At 37.5% G+C, this 14,984-nt stretch overlaps 1 protein-coding gene across 7 annotated transcripts in view; it reads right to left on the reverse strand.

The window, feature by feature from the left end:
- The window catches only part of Pex1 (peroxin 1), a 103,326-nt gene that overhangs the window by 61,606 nt on the left and 26,736 nt on the right, over positions 1-14,984 (reverse strand). For 4 of the 7 annotated variants that reach the window (XR_004690182.1, XM_035081108.1, XM_035081107.1 and 1 more), the window contains one exon: positions 2,062-2,126. The exons of the other annotated variants lie outside the window; for them this stretch is intronic. Coding sequence is in view for 3 of the 4 variants with exons in the window: in XM_035081108.1 (XP_034936999.1) it covers positions 2,062-2,126 (65 nt within the window). In the remaining variant the exon portion in view is untranslated. The remainder of the gene's footprint in view (positions 1-2,061; positions 2,127-14,984) is intronic. 7 annotated transcript variants of the gene reach the window in all.

The following is a 14,984-nucleotide window of genomic DNA, read 5'->3' on the forward strand; positions in this document are numbered from 1 at the left end:
CGAATTCTTCTAACGCACAATTTTTTCTTTAACTGAAATAAAGTAACTAACCATATCAAATGAATAAAAACAGACTCGTTCCGTTTATAACAATTCCATTTGTTATAAAAAATGGAAACGGGTTTTATTCGAGGTGTTTTTTCATTTTTTCCACTGGGAAGTTGGTCGTGTGGACCTTTCGGGTCGCACCCAGATCACTGCAGAGCACTGATATTTTATTTGAAAATTTACTTTAATTTAACAGCGCTATTTTAGCTTTATCATGTAATCCATATACATTAATCGAAATGTTATTGTTTGATTCGAATTTTGGAATATCGTGTAAAGTTGTTGGACAATTTATACCTTTATACTTGAGAACTGTCCTATAATCTGGATATGATGATGTATTGTTGGGATGACTTTCAGTTGGAAAGAATGCTGCTGTAATTGACCATAGGAAACAGCATTGATCTTTATTCTTGATATTTAACACCGCCTTTCTATGTTGAATAAAATCGGGTAAATCAATAAACGTCGATCCTCCTGCAGATAATAGATCATATCGACTGATGTTGACTTGGAGATGGATGATCTCTACCATAGACCATCCTGAATCACGCTCTTCAAAGTCTTTAACTTTCGATAATAAAACATCAATTATTTGCGCTTGAAGAATTTCATTTATATTGCTTGATGGCATAAATAGTTCATTCTTTGTAGTGTGTTGAGAAAATCTCAACTTGTGAATTAACCTAACCGTTTAAGGATAGGGATGATTGTCCCGGAACAGAGCAAACGGAAGTCAGGTTTTATAAAAAATAAAGTATCTTTATTTTCAGCACTAACAGGTACACTAAATACATTGACAAACTTTTTGTTATTAAATAGGGAGACTGAATGTCGCTCAAAATCACTGAATGTCTATTTTAATTACTGAATCTGAATTGAATGTCCAAAAAATACTCAACTTGGTGTGTTCGGTATTATTGACCTCCCACACGAGCTCAGCACGCTTCTCAAGTTGAGCAAGAATGTGATTGTGCACGTGGCGTTAGCCTATCAATGCAATGCAAAATGAATATAATGAAATGTCTTGAAATATTACTTGATTCTAGTTTTAGAATGAAGCCTGAATGTTCCTGATGATTTACAATAGCACTAGTACTGATGATTGACTCAAAACTTTCAGATTTGTTAAGAAAGAATATAAATGGCGTGTAGACGTGAACGAGAACAGTGAAAAAATGGCGACAGGAACTTCATTAGTCAAAAGGGACACTGAAAATTAGTCAAATGATTGACTAAATTAAGAATTATTGATTACTTGGTCGATTGGTTATCGACCCAGTACCAAGATGGCCGCCGAAGTTCCTGTCAGCTAGCAAATTCAAACTGAGAATTAATTAATTCTCATCATTGTGAAATGCTTGATTTCTTCATTAGATTGCTCATTTTTTATAGTGTTGAATTTGCATGCCAAAGAAAAATTCACTTATATGTTATCATTACCATCAATAATATTTTTAAATTTTCGATGAAGAATTAATTTTCCATACTGTTCCATCGCGTAATTCATATAAAATTGTTATCAAATATGAGTAGATCTGATGCATATTATTTACGAACATCACATTCAAACTTGATAACAATAAATCATTAGATGGTAACGTTTTTTCACTGTTCTCTTAAAAAATTAAATTGTAACTATGTAATAATGATAGTTAGAACAGTTTTTTAACCATGAAACTATCATCATTTTATGCACTATTTACTATTTTATATTGGAAGATTTATCAACTTACGTTGTAATAATTATCGCATATTTAAAAGGTTATTATCACAATTTTTATGAGCAAAGCGACATCATATTACGCCACGTTGTAAAATTTTATCGGCTTTTCTAGTAAAATTTATAATGTCCTTTTTTCCGTAAACGAGTCGTATTTGGTATAAAAAACTATTTTTCACCGTGTAAGCATAATATGGGTCGAATTAAATAGCTACTAACGACATTGAGTTCGCGATTCGATAGATTATTTGGAGTAGCCATCGACTAACTCGTATACAATCTGCTCTTACCTGTCAAAAACATCTCGAACCGCTTCTTCACTGGCACCAATATATTTCGATAACAATTCAGGGCCCTGATCATGAAAGAAATGAATTAAACAGTGAATTCAATTTTATGAAAAATGTCAAAGAAAAACTTTCAGGTTTGAATATAACAATTTGGTCTTATTGGTATGATTTCATGCATTAATAAATCTTAATTTTATTTATATTTTCTCAATGCTTAAAATCTGATTAACAGCAGAACAGTGTTATTCGTTTTATTTTCTTCGTACTAGACATTTATGCCCTGCTTAAACATTCTCATTGAAAAAGAATAAATTCTATAGGCTTTTTCAAAATTTGTATAGGAAACATCGTATTTGAATTGGAAAAGTTGAGAAATTTCTGCTACTCGCAGAAAGCCTAATAGGATTATGCAAATCTAAATAGGTATATAAATGGTGATCGAAAAACCTATAGGATTCAGAACTTTCCTATTCAAACAACTTAATAGGATTATAATAGTTCTAAAAGGTAGTTAGCAATTCTTTAAGGAACGAAGAGTTTCTACAGGAAATGATAGAAGATATTTGAATCGAAAACTGAGTGATCGAATAGGATCATACGACTCGAAAATTTTTTTAATCATCAATGAAATCTCAATAGGATTTTGCATTATTCAACAGGTTTGACTTCTTCAAAATCCAATAGGAGATGAATAGATCTCAATCACCATTATTAATCTTGCCACTTCGCTACACTTATTGAAAAAGTTCATATCACAGAACAATACTCTAATATTTGTCGATTTGATAAACGCTGGGTGTTTATATGTTGTAATTTACAGTATGAAAAGAGCCATAGACCAGAAACACATACCGTCACGATTGAATTTGAAGTGAGTTTAAAATATATATATGCTTTCGAATCACACAGTAAATTAGAAATCGTATAGTGCCGATTACTCCTTTTATAGAGTCATTCTTCTCAATTCATTTTATAATATATTAATGTAAAACAAAAAAGCGTTGTCGTCCTTGTTTTTTGAAACGATTGATGTTATAAATATATTATACGAAGAGCGTACGACACGTACACGGAGAAAAAATTCCAATAAAAATTACCGTGCTCAGCACAACAATCCACGCGCAAATGTCAATTCCCTAAAAAATTAAGACAACCTTCACAGAAAAATTAGTAATCCTTTTAGAATTTTTATTATAGATTGAATATTTATTAAGAAGAGTAAAAGTAAAAATTTTTATGCAGCACGGTAATATTCGATAGATATTAATTTTTATTCAAACTTTAAACAAAAATTTTTTTTCCTTCCGACAATATACGTCTTTGAGTCAATGATAAAAAGACACAGAAAATAATACTTTTTGTTGGTAAACAGAAAATTGACAAATCTGATAGTTACTCTCATAATTAGTTCAATTATAAAACAAATAAATCATCATGTTCTGCATTTAACTTCGCCAGAAGTTCAATAGCAGCACGGAGAAAATATAATCAATAAAATATTTATGTTATCACATAAATGCAACCACAATATAAAGACATCACTTTGTTTTGCCGTTGATGGCTTTCATTTTTTGTTTTTAAGTTGGTTCAAATAAGTATGGCAGAATTTTCCATGCTAATATTCTTTCCGGTATGTCTTAGTCGTTTTCGGATTGTTTAAAAATCATGTGTTTTCTCTCATAAAATAAGAATTCTGTCACTATCATCAACTGTTAGGGAATTCAGCTCTTCGATGAACTGTTTAGAACTCTCCTCTATTACTAAATTAGATTCTTTAACCTCTTTATCGTTTATCAATACTATTGTTGGCTTAATCTTTTTTAACGTATTCTTCTATTTATGATACAATTTCCTAGCTTTCCTCTATCCGCATCAGGTTTGTACCCAGTTGCTTGCTTCTGTTTGCGCCATAGGCTTTGTATCTCTTTCGACCAGATTTTAAATTTGTTTCTATTAATCCTGTTGATTCAAAACAAATATGATTTTTTAAAACAATGACAATCACAGTTAAAAATAGAATCAGTATTTTGTTATATACATCATGGCGTACTAACGATAACTGTGGATTATTATGAAGTAGATGGTTAATAAATTATGGTGCCAACTCATTCGCTTTGGTGCCAATTGATGAATTTTTTAGTAAATATTTTTATTTTAGTGAACTCAAAAATAATTTGCGTAATCTCTGTGAAATTTGTTTTCTTATTTATAACTCCAAAATATTATGATTGAATATATTTTATTTGTTAATTACAAATAAAACTGCTTACACGTCCACTTGGATATGAACGTGAACACTGTGTTAGAGGTTGTTTCTGAAAAAATTCAATTTCACGGTGATAACATGTTAAAGATTCATAAAAAAAATTTATTCTTCGATTTGCTGATGTTTTGGAAGGACGGCACCTTGAGTATTAAATAATAGAATACCGTATTATTTCCTTTAAAACTATATATAAATTCTTAAACATTTTTGCAATTTAGTTATCTACGATAGTGATATATAACTAATATGATTATGAAATATTCGCTTATATGCGATGATCCTGTTAGTTTACTTCTTTCAAGAATAAATCGAAGCTAGTAACCTACCGGTTTAATTAATAATTCAACGTTATCGTATCATTATACACTTGCTTCTTAATTCATATTGCTATATTGTATATTGCGAGCTGTCAAGCTGCTTCAAACCTCTGGATAAAATAAAATTTTTTTGAGTTTCTTTATTTACATCTTAGAAGTAACAGAACTTATTTCAATAATCTTTGTACTTTTTATTAATCTTTAATATTTTTAATAACACACTAATGATATTGCAACATAAATAAGCTCAGTAAGCACGAATCGGAAAGAAGAACGCCTTTAAAGATTGAAATAGTGGAACGTACTTAATTTTACTCATAATTTTGATAAAACTATACATTTTTTATTTAAAAAATCAATTAACTATTTTTATTTAACTGGATAAAATTTAGATCACAAAACAGAATTGTTTATCAACTTAAATCCGTTAAAGAATAAAAAATTTTTAAATAACTCTGATCATTTTTGTGCATTCTACACGGAGAAAAAATTCTGTTAATTTTTATTTAAAAATCCATACAAAAATTACCGTGCTGCTCAAGAATGTGAGTTCACACTTACTGAAAAGTAAAAAGTAATGATCGACATACAAAAATTAAAAGTTACATAAGAAAATGTATCAATCAGTTTTTTGAAAATTACTTTGGCAGCACCGGAAAATTGAGTAACGTTAGCTGTGATAACTACATTACTGACAAACAATTTCATTTAAGTTTAGTGATAATTTTTTTGGTTATATAAACAAATAAATAAATTAATTAAGTTCATTGATAATTAACTTTCTTAACTAATTAATTCGTTGGAATGAATACGGCACACCGTTTTACAATCCTGCCCCACTCCCTATCTCTACGATCGGGATCTTACGCAGATAACCTGTGTCGTCGATACAACCACCCGGCTCTCCGAAGAAATCTTCCTCCCGCTCACAGTGGTCCGAAAGAAATCGTATAAATGCCTTTTTTTCGGCCGGGACTCGAACCCGCGACTCATCGTGCGTCAAGCTGATGCTTACCCATGAGTCCACCGCATCAATCGGTTTAAGTTTATAATAAATTGTAATGATATAACGTGTTGCCGCCAATATTAAATCGTAACGAAAAATATGAATGTCTTCTTTGTTTACAGTATGGAAAAAGTAACTATAGCACTGAAGGTGTTCATACAATCAAAAACAAAAGCCATAAGATGTACGCATGCGTACAAACCAATTTTTAACTTATTATGATGTTAGTCTGCACGCGTACGTCTTAAATTGTATGTTACGGCTAATGTTTTTGAATGTGTGAACGGTCAGAACCTACGGGTAACCCTCCTACGGGAGAGGGCGCAAGAAAAGCCGGCGACATGGCTGGCCCTTCTACGCAGGAATAACTTCTTTCTACGCTCCCGCATCCGAAATCCTATTCCCAACACGCGAAATCGAACGGCGCCGAAATCCCTGTGATATCGGGGCTGTTAAAGATTTCGCAGACTAACTTGCATCACTGCTACACGGCCGCGCTACATTGTCGAGATCTGGCGGTGAAGCACACAGATGTTTCCCTGATGCAAGAACCTTATTGCAGGGAGGGAGAGGTCTTGAAAGGAGACGCCAAAGGCGGATCTTTTATAAGCAGTAAAGGTGATAGGGACCCTAGGGCATGCGTTTTCGTGAGACGAGAACTAAACCCTGTGGGGCTCAGCCAATACTGCACAAGGGATCAGGCGGCAGTACAGGTGAAAATAGAGCTGGGGAGGGAGCCGATTAAAGTCGTTATCGGCTCGGCATACCTCCCTTATGACTCTGTTGAATCACCACCCACTGAGGAGGTCAAACGACTCGTGGAGTACTGCCGAAGGACGAACTGTGAGCTCATACTAGGATGTGATGCCAACGCTCATCACACCTTCTGGGGCAGCAGTGACACTAACGAGAGAGGGGCTAGCTTTCTGGAATACCTCACTCGGCACGGCCTGGAAGTCCTGAACAGAGGGCACAAACCTACGTTTGTTACCTCGGTCAGGCAGGAGGTCATCGACATAACTGTCGCTACGGCGAAAATCTATGATTTTGTCAGGAAGTGGGAGGTGGATGAAGAGGAAACTCTGTCGGACCACCGGCGCATTAATTTCACTCTAACAAGGGAGGTGGGAAATGTGGAACCGCAACTCCGTTGGGACCCAAAAAGTGCTGACTGGAGCCTGTTTAAGCAGGAACTAGAAAGACTCATGGTGGAACAGGGAGCTTGAAAAGGCTCGCAGGGAAATCAGGAGACTCTTCATCAGGGCAAAAAAGCTCAAGACGAATCAGATATGGACTGAATACAAAACCTCTCGGAGGAGATTCAGGTCTATGATCAAGTCAGTAAAAAGGCAAGCCTGGAGAAGCTTTTGCGAGAGACTAGAGGCCCTACCTGAGGTAGCCGAAATCCGCAAGCTGATTACTCCCGGCAGGAACGTGGCGCTCCGAGGCCTAGAATCTCCGGAAGGAGAGATGGTCGACGACCATCAAGGCATACTGGAGCTCCTCATCAAAATGCATTTTCCGGGATCGACCCCGGTGCAAGAAACCACAAACGAGGCTGATAGACCAGGTGGGCTCGTAAGGGCCGACTGGGAAACCGCCAGGCAAGTGGTGACCTACGATCGGGTAAAATGGGCAGTCGGTACGTTCGATCGCTACAAGAGTCCGGGCACAGACGGAGTCTATCCGGTTCTGCTGCAAATGGGCAAGGAGTGACTATGGCGCAGACTGGTATATATTTACCGATCTTGCCTTGCCATGGGTTACACACCTAAGGCTTGGCGGACGGTCAGGGTAGTATTCATACCCAAAATGGGGAAGGACCGCTACGACCAAGCAAAGGCCTACAGGCCCATAAGTCTAACCTCCTTCGTCCTAAAAACGCTGGAGCGGCTTGTGGACTGTTACCTTAAAGAGAGCGCACTGTGCACCAGGCCCTTGTGCTCAGCGCAACACGCCTACCAAAGTGGCAAGTCTGTAGAGACTGCCCTCCATGACCTCGTAGGAGCCCTGGAGACAGGCAGGTCAGCAATTGGGGTCTTTTTGGACATAGAAGGGGCGTTTGATAACACACCCTTCAAAACTATGGGTGAGACAGTTCAGAACTTCGGAGCAGACGTCACGCTTGCACGTTGGATCATGAACTTACTCGCCAATAGAACGGCCATCGCCTATTTAGGAGGTACAGAGGTTCGAGCTGCAGTGGCCAGGGGCTGCCCGCAGGAAGGTGTCCTATCCCCCCTGCTGTGGACCCGGGTGGTAGACGAACTTCTAACGAACCTGAAACAGGCGGGCTTCAGCGTTCACGGTTACGCTGATGACGTGGTCATCACGGTCGCAGGCGACGATTTGGGAAGTCTGTCCCTCAGGATGCAGACGGCCCTCAACGTCGTTGAGAGATGGTGCCAGGTTCGGGGGCTTAGGGTCAACCATAGCAAAACTGAACTGGTTTTGTTTACAAGAGGAAGGAGGACTGATTTCAGGCCTTCCTCCATCTTTGGTAAACAGCTGAGATGTTCGGAAACAGTGTGCTACCTTAGAGTAACCTTAGATAGGACGCTCTACTGGAGGGCACATGTGGACAAGCAGGTCAAGAAGGCCACGACTACCTTCTGGACCTGCAGAAGAATGTTCAGCGTCACATGGGGTCTGAAGCCGAAAACAATAAAATGGCTGTACACAGCTGTTGTCATTCCCCAACTAACCTACGCCTCCATAGTATGGTGGACCTCCGTCAGGAGGAACGCCTGCAGGAGACAATTAAACAAAGTCTATAGAGCGGCACTGCTGGATATAACGGGAGCCCTGAGGACGACCCCAACCCTAGCTATGGGCTGTCTACTGAGCAACCCTCCGCCGGAACTGATGGTGGAGGTGCTAGCGAAGAGGGCGGCCATCCGCTTGAGGAGCCATAGACAGTGGAAGAGCTTTCGAGCAGGGACTCCACGGGACTCAGTGGCAAAAAGGTCGATCGCTGCCCCAGGAAGCTAGAATTCTCACCCGGATACGAAGTCATCTTCATGGACAAACGGACCTGGTTGGAGGAAGACGAGAAATCGCTTACTCCTAAGGGGCCTGTCTGCTACGTGGATGGGGCGAAGTTCAAGGGGGGCAGAAGTGTACACAATCCTGTTATGCGCTATGCATATTATCAGAAAGGATTGCACTGGGCAACATATCTATATTTGCAGTGACAGCTATGCTGCCTTAACGGCTCTTTTGCAAGTGGCTCCCTGTTCAAAACTCGTGGACCACTGCAGAAGGGTACTAAAACAAGCGGCATGCCGCAATAAACTAAAGCTGCTAAAGGTACCAAGTCACTGCGGTATACGCGGCAACACCGAAGCTGACAGGCTGGCCCGTATTGACGCTAACGGTGGAGGTGACAGGGGCCTAGTGGAGATTAACGCTCCCGGGGAACTTGTGAAGGCGCTGGGGGACAAGTGGATTCACAAAAGATTCACCAGCTACTGGGTGGAGACCTCAGGAATGAGGCACACCAGAGCGTTCGTCAGGAAACCCACAACTCAAGTGAGTAGGGACCTGATCGAACTGGATAAAAGAAGGCTAAGAGTGGCCGTGGGCACCGTCACAGGGCACTGGCTAACTCGACGTCATATGAAGATGCTGGGACGCGGAGAGGAATCCGCGTGCCGGTGGTGTGGTGAGGAAGAGGAGACGCCTCTCCACATGATAAGGGAATGTTCAGGGAACCCAGGCAGCGCCTGTTAGGGAACCTTGGAGCCGACGCACCTATCTCGAAACGGTCCGGACGGACAGGCTTCTGCAGTTTTGCTACGAGGCCGGGCTGTACCAACCCACAAACACTTAAGACCGCCTTTACCATAAGTTTTGGACCCAGTACAATGGCACCGTGGCTAAGTGCAGGGGAGGCGGGTCAGTTAAAAAGGAATAAATTTATCGAATATTACCGTGCTGCATAAGAATTTTTACTTTTACTCTTCTTAAAAAATATTTAATCTATAATAAAAATTCTAAAAGGATTACTAATTTTTCTGTGAAGGTTGTCTTAATTTTTTAGGGAATTGACATTTGCGCGTGGATTGTTGTGCTGAGCACGGTAATTTTTATTGGAGTTTTTTCTCCGTGTATCCATATTATACGTATAGTTACTTTTCCTTGGGTAGAAAAAAAAATATATTGTCGGAAGCGTTCAAATATATTGAATAGATCACGTTTTCTATTCTTTATAACAAATTCAAATATAGTCGCAATCAGATTAGCTTTTCCAGAGATTACCCTGAACAAAAAGACAGACAAACACCAGAAATTTATATAGTAGTATAGATTATGGATATATACTAATATATTGTAAAATATTTGTATGTCGCCATCTACTTAAAGATGTTGTGTTTCGAATTTCAGAAAAACTTGAATGGTCGTTTTTAAGTGATTAAATGACTAGACTCGCTCCGTATGATGATGAGGAATCATTGTTGACTCTTTCTGGATTCCTAATTTCTGTTGAATTCAGGGTTTTTATAAATTCGAGTCTGAGAATGTTGGCTCTCATTGATCATTTGATTGTTGATTTAAATTCACAATGTCTGTCTTGGAGCGTTCTCGTGGAGTTACTTTGGGATATATACGGTTAGAGTCATTGTACCGGAATCCTTTTCTTCATTTATTGGCCAATGTGAAGCAAAGTGAGGTACTAGATGTCCATGGTATCCTATTATTTTTGTTCGGATAGTATGCGTAACTGTGAGCCCAATTTTTAATAATTTAGTTTGCACAGTGAGCAGAAGTCGGAATTTATTTGGAGAATTGACTCCATGAAATGTGACCATTCAACCTAATTATTAATTGAACATTGAATTTATGATTAAAAATGAAATTTTTAAAGAACTTTGATTCTGTGAGGAACTTATATTTTGTTTAGTTCCATGACCTTCCAGTTCTTCGCATTTCCTACTCTTTGGGTTCTTTTGGTTCTTCCCAGTGGTTCCTCCTGATGAAAAAGAAAAATGGAAAGGGAATCGAAGATGAAAATTAAGATTTTTAATTTTTAATTTGACTAACGGACGATTAGTTTTTAAGAAATCTTTTATTGTATAGAATCACGTTATTAGTTTAATTTAAATCATTTTGGTCTGTTTGGAGGTTTTTACCTGCCGCAGGATTTTTCCCTCCTAATTGTTTATTTTATTTATTTTAAAGCAGACAGAGTTGGGAAGCGGCAATATTGGAATCTAGGCTGAATGATTATTAATTTGATTCTCATAATTTCGAATTAGGTGGATTCGATATGGTGGATTTATATTTGGACAACCTTATAATTTTAATTTTTTCCGTAAAATTCATTTGAAAATAGATAAAACTGATATTTAAAAATAAGACTGAACTCCATTACACCGTAAAACGTAAATTGAAAATTCAAAGATTTTAACATTCAGTTATGAAAATTACAACACATGTGTTAAGTATTTTCCAATGTGCATATTGAAACACGCTTGATGCTGGTGAGTTGATAACCTGAAAAGTTTTTCGTGGATATCTCTGCGCAGTTTCTAAGTGGAAATAAAATATTTATATTTAAAACACTAACATAAACGATGGATGTAATTATGTTTTTCGGAAATGCAATAGTTAATCTCTTGACAAGTGAGGAGAATGATAAAATGACAATTGCAAACAGTGATGTAGGAATTGAAAATGTTGTTAATGTTAATGATGAAAACTTGAAAGAAGGAATCGGAAATAATCCCATGAATAATTCTGATAATTTATCAAAAACTGATAAGTCTGATTTAGAAAAAATTCGCGAATGATAAATTAAGTCCCGTACATCAAATAGACATTGATGTAAATAATGATAATGAATCATGTAATCAAAAAAAAAAACAAATTTTGATCTAAGACAATTTAATTTTCAAATTAAAAATAAAATAGAGAGCTCGGCTCGAGCCCTCGTCTAGGTAGGACGTGTTTGCGAGTTCGTGCCTGTGCGACTAATTATAGCAGCAATCAGTTGTTACAAGTGTACTCTTACTGAGCGTGTTTACGCTCATTTTGTGCGATCCAGAGAGTGATATTTATACCAGTCTAGTTAAGTATCTTGGTGGAAGTGTTTCTGATCACAGGGGCACCCACTTTCAGTATCCAACGATGAACAACCGAAATCTGACAACTCCAAGCTACAACTACAATAGCGGTCAGTAAAATAATCGAGCCCCGCAACATAAGATTTGCCTCACGCATCTTACAAGGCCGCATCTGTATGTACCTTGGTAGCAAATACATAGTAAATCAATTAACTGAAAACCACACCGTAGTAAACATTAACTCACACAAACTCACAATTAGACCATTAATTACGAAGGCCAAGCGTATTATCCTATCGAATGTATGTCCTATAATCCCTCATGATATTATAATCAACGAACTGAAGAAACTAGAGATTAACCCCACCTCGCGAATGTCATTCATAAGAGCAGGCATGAACGACGCAAGATTTGCTCACATACTGAGCTTCCGAAGACAAATTTACATCAAACCGAAATACGTTTCTAAAATCCCTAACATTCTTCGTGTTACTTACAACAACACACCATACCCAATCTTCTTGTCCACTGAGAAACTTATCTGTTTTGTCTGCAAAGAAGAAGGACATATTTCCAAACATTGCCCTAACACTAAAACCTCACAATCAAATACTACATATACTCAGCTAAAAATCCCAGCCTATTCATGCCGCCTCCTCCCATACCCCAAAACAAACGTCCTCTAGCCACTGCATCTCTCTCTAGCTCGTACACAAAACTGAGTTCTGAAGATATATCCCCAGTAGTCAGGAGGAAGAAAAAACAGAGAAAACTCAGAAGGCATGATGCATCTCCTACCACGGCCAACACCGTATACACGCAACTCCAGCCAGCCATAGAAATCATCTCTGATGTTGAAAAAAAATATCCTATAGACTCCAAACAACTCTGTGAATTTCTAGTAGAGGCCTACGATAATCACAATCTTCTGGGACTAACACAGAAATATACAAACGACATCAACAAACTCGACCGCATGCTCCATGACGTCAGCACCTGTCTCACTGATAAAAACCTTAAATCGAGAATTGGAAGAATAAGAAAGCAAATAAATAAACAAGAAGGAGAACTTACGAGCGACGATTCATACTCAACCGACGACACTACAGAAAACCCTAACACTCTAACACTTTCGCTATCTCAAGACCTCTCAGTTGCTGCTCACCTCTAAATAAAATCAATAAACATAAAACCAAATAGAATATAAAGTCAATATAAGAAAAAATCTTTCTCTTTTTATAATTTTCATCATGCAACTTAACAACATTACTTACACCAAGAACCTACGCATTCTATACTGGAATACGAGAAACTTTAACCAACGCTTAACTGAACTCTCAAGGTTGTATATAAAGTTTGACATTATCATCCCTGTCGAATCCTGGCTTACAAACAATGATCGCGTCAATTTTCCCGGATACAATACTTTCAGAAAAGACAGAATAAGGGCCCGAGATGGGGGCATTTTAATCATCATACGAAAAAACCTCGTTTTTGACGAAGTGGATAATTTATCCTATCCAGATCAAACTGTTGAACTCTGTGGAATCGGTCTCGGCAATCTTAACTCCCCCCTTGACCTATTTACTTGTTATCGACCACCTGGTTCTACGCTTACTCAAGATGATTGGGATATGATAATTAACAACACCTCAGCTAGCAACCAATGTCTCTTAATGGGCGATTTCAACGCTCATAATACAAGCTGGAACTGTCAATTCACAGACAAAAATGGGGAAAGAATGCATAACTTCATTGAAAACTCTAATCTAATAACCCAGATAACTGGCGCAGTTCCTTCGTGCACTTCATCAAAAAAGCTGACGACATCAACTACCGTCCGATTTCTCTTACATCATGCTTAGCTAAGTTATTCGAAACTCTGATAAAAACAGGCTACAGTGATGGACCGAGCATCATAACATTCTCCCGGACAACCAAAGTAAATTTCGCAGAGGCAAATCCTGCTATGACAACCTCACCAACCTTACCATTACTGTTGATTAAGCCTTCTTTGATAAAAAGGAAGTCCTAGCTGCTTTTCGAGATGTACAGAGCGCGTTCGACAATGTCAATCCTGGAATTCTACTTAAGAGACTAGCTTCTATTGGCTGCTCAACCAACTTTCTTTTATTCATCAAGTTTCTGACCTATGAGTGAATGGTGTTCTCCAACGCGCTAAATCCTTGTTTCCCTGTCGTGAGAAGGACATTTTATTTGAGTACCTCGCCTTATAGGGCATAACTCTGGAGACGACTCTACTTCTAGTAACGGATATCAGTCTCCCGTAGTACCAGTTTTATCTGCTTTGGTCGGCGGCTCTTAGATAGAGTTCCAACTCGCTAAAAAATAAATAGAGAATAGCTTATAAAGGTGTCCCCCAGGGAGGAGTACTTAGCGCTCTCCTTTTCTCACATATATCGCAGAGGTAGCTGATAACGATTCTTGTTCTTTTTATTGATTGTCATAAGAGCTCTAATTGCGCAACTTAGAACTGATTAGGTTTTCAACAAAATCGGTCCAGTAGTTTCTTTGCAGAACCAAAAAACCGGCAAAAATGGAAAATGACCTGAATTTCTCAATTTATAAATTATACCATTTTTTAGACAAAATTTCGAGATCTTATGGAAAATATGAATATTAAATGATTAGAATACTTGTATGAAAATATGGTGACAATATTTCATTGAAAAAAAAAAATTTTGAAAAACAACATCAGCAATGAAAGAATTTTAAACTCGTGTCAGGATTGAGAAAACAGCATTAAAGACGCTATAATAGTCAATAATATGGAATTGTGTTCATAACAATTGAACATTGTTACTAACAAGTGATTATTGATCATAGTAATATTTAAATAATAAGTTTTAAATTGTTATAAACAATAAAAATAGGGATCCATTCTATATATATAAGTACTTTTAACGCATAATTTTTTCATTTACTAAAAAAAAGTTACCAACCGTATGCCATAAATGAAAACATACTTTTTTCGTGTATGATAATGAAATTTGTTGTAAATAATGAAAAAAAGGATCTATGAGGTATATTTGAATTCTTCTAACGCACAATTTTTTCTTTAACTGAAATAAAGTAACTAACCATATCAAATGAATAAAAACACACTCATTTCGTTTATAACAATTCCATTTGTTATAAAAAATGGAAACGGGTTTTATTCGAGGTGTTTTTTCGTTTTTTCCACTGGGAAATTGGCTGTGTGGACCTTTCGAGTCGCACCCAGACCACTGCAGAGCCCTGATATTTTT

This window comes from Chelonus insularis, unplaced genomic scaffold (assembly GCF_013357705.1).
Source record: "Chelonus insularis isolate UGA/USDA-ARS -01 unplaced genomic scaffold, ASM1335770v1 contig_31_pilon, whole genome shotgun sequence".
Classification (NCBI taxonomy): Eukaryota; Metazoa; Arthropoda; class Insecta; order Hymenoptera; family Braconidae; genus Chelonus; species Chelonus insularis.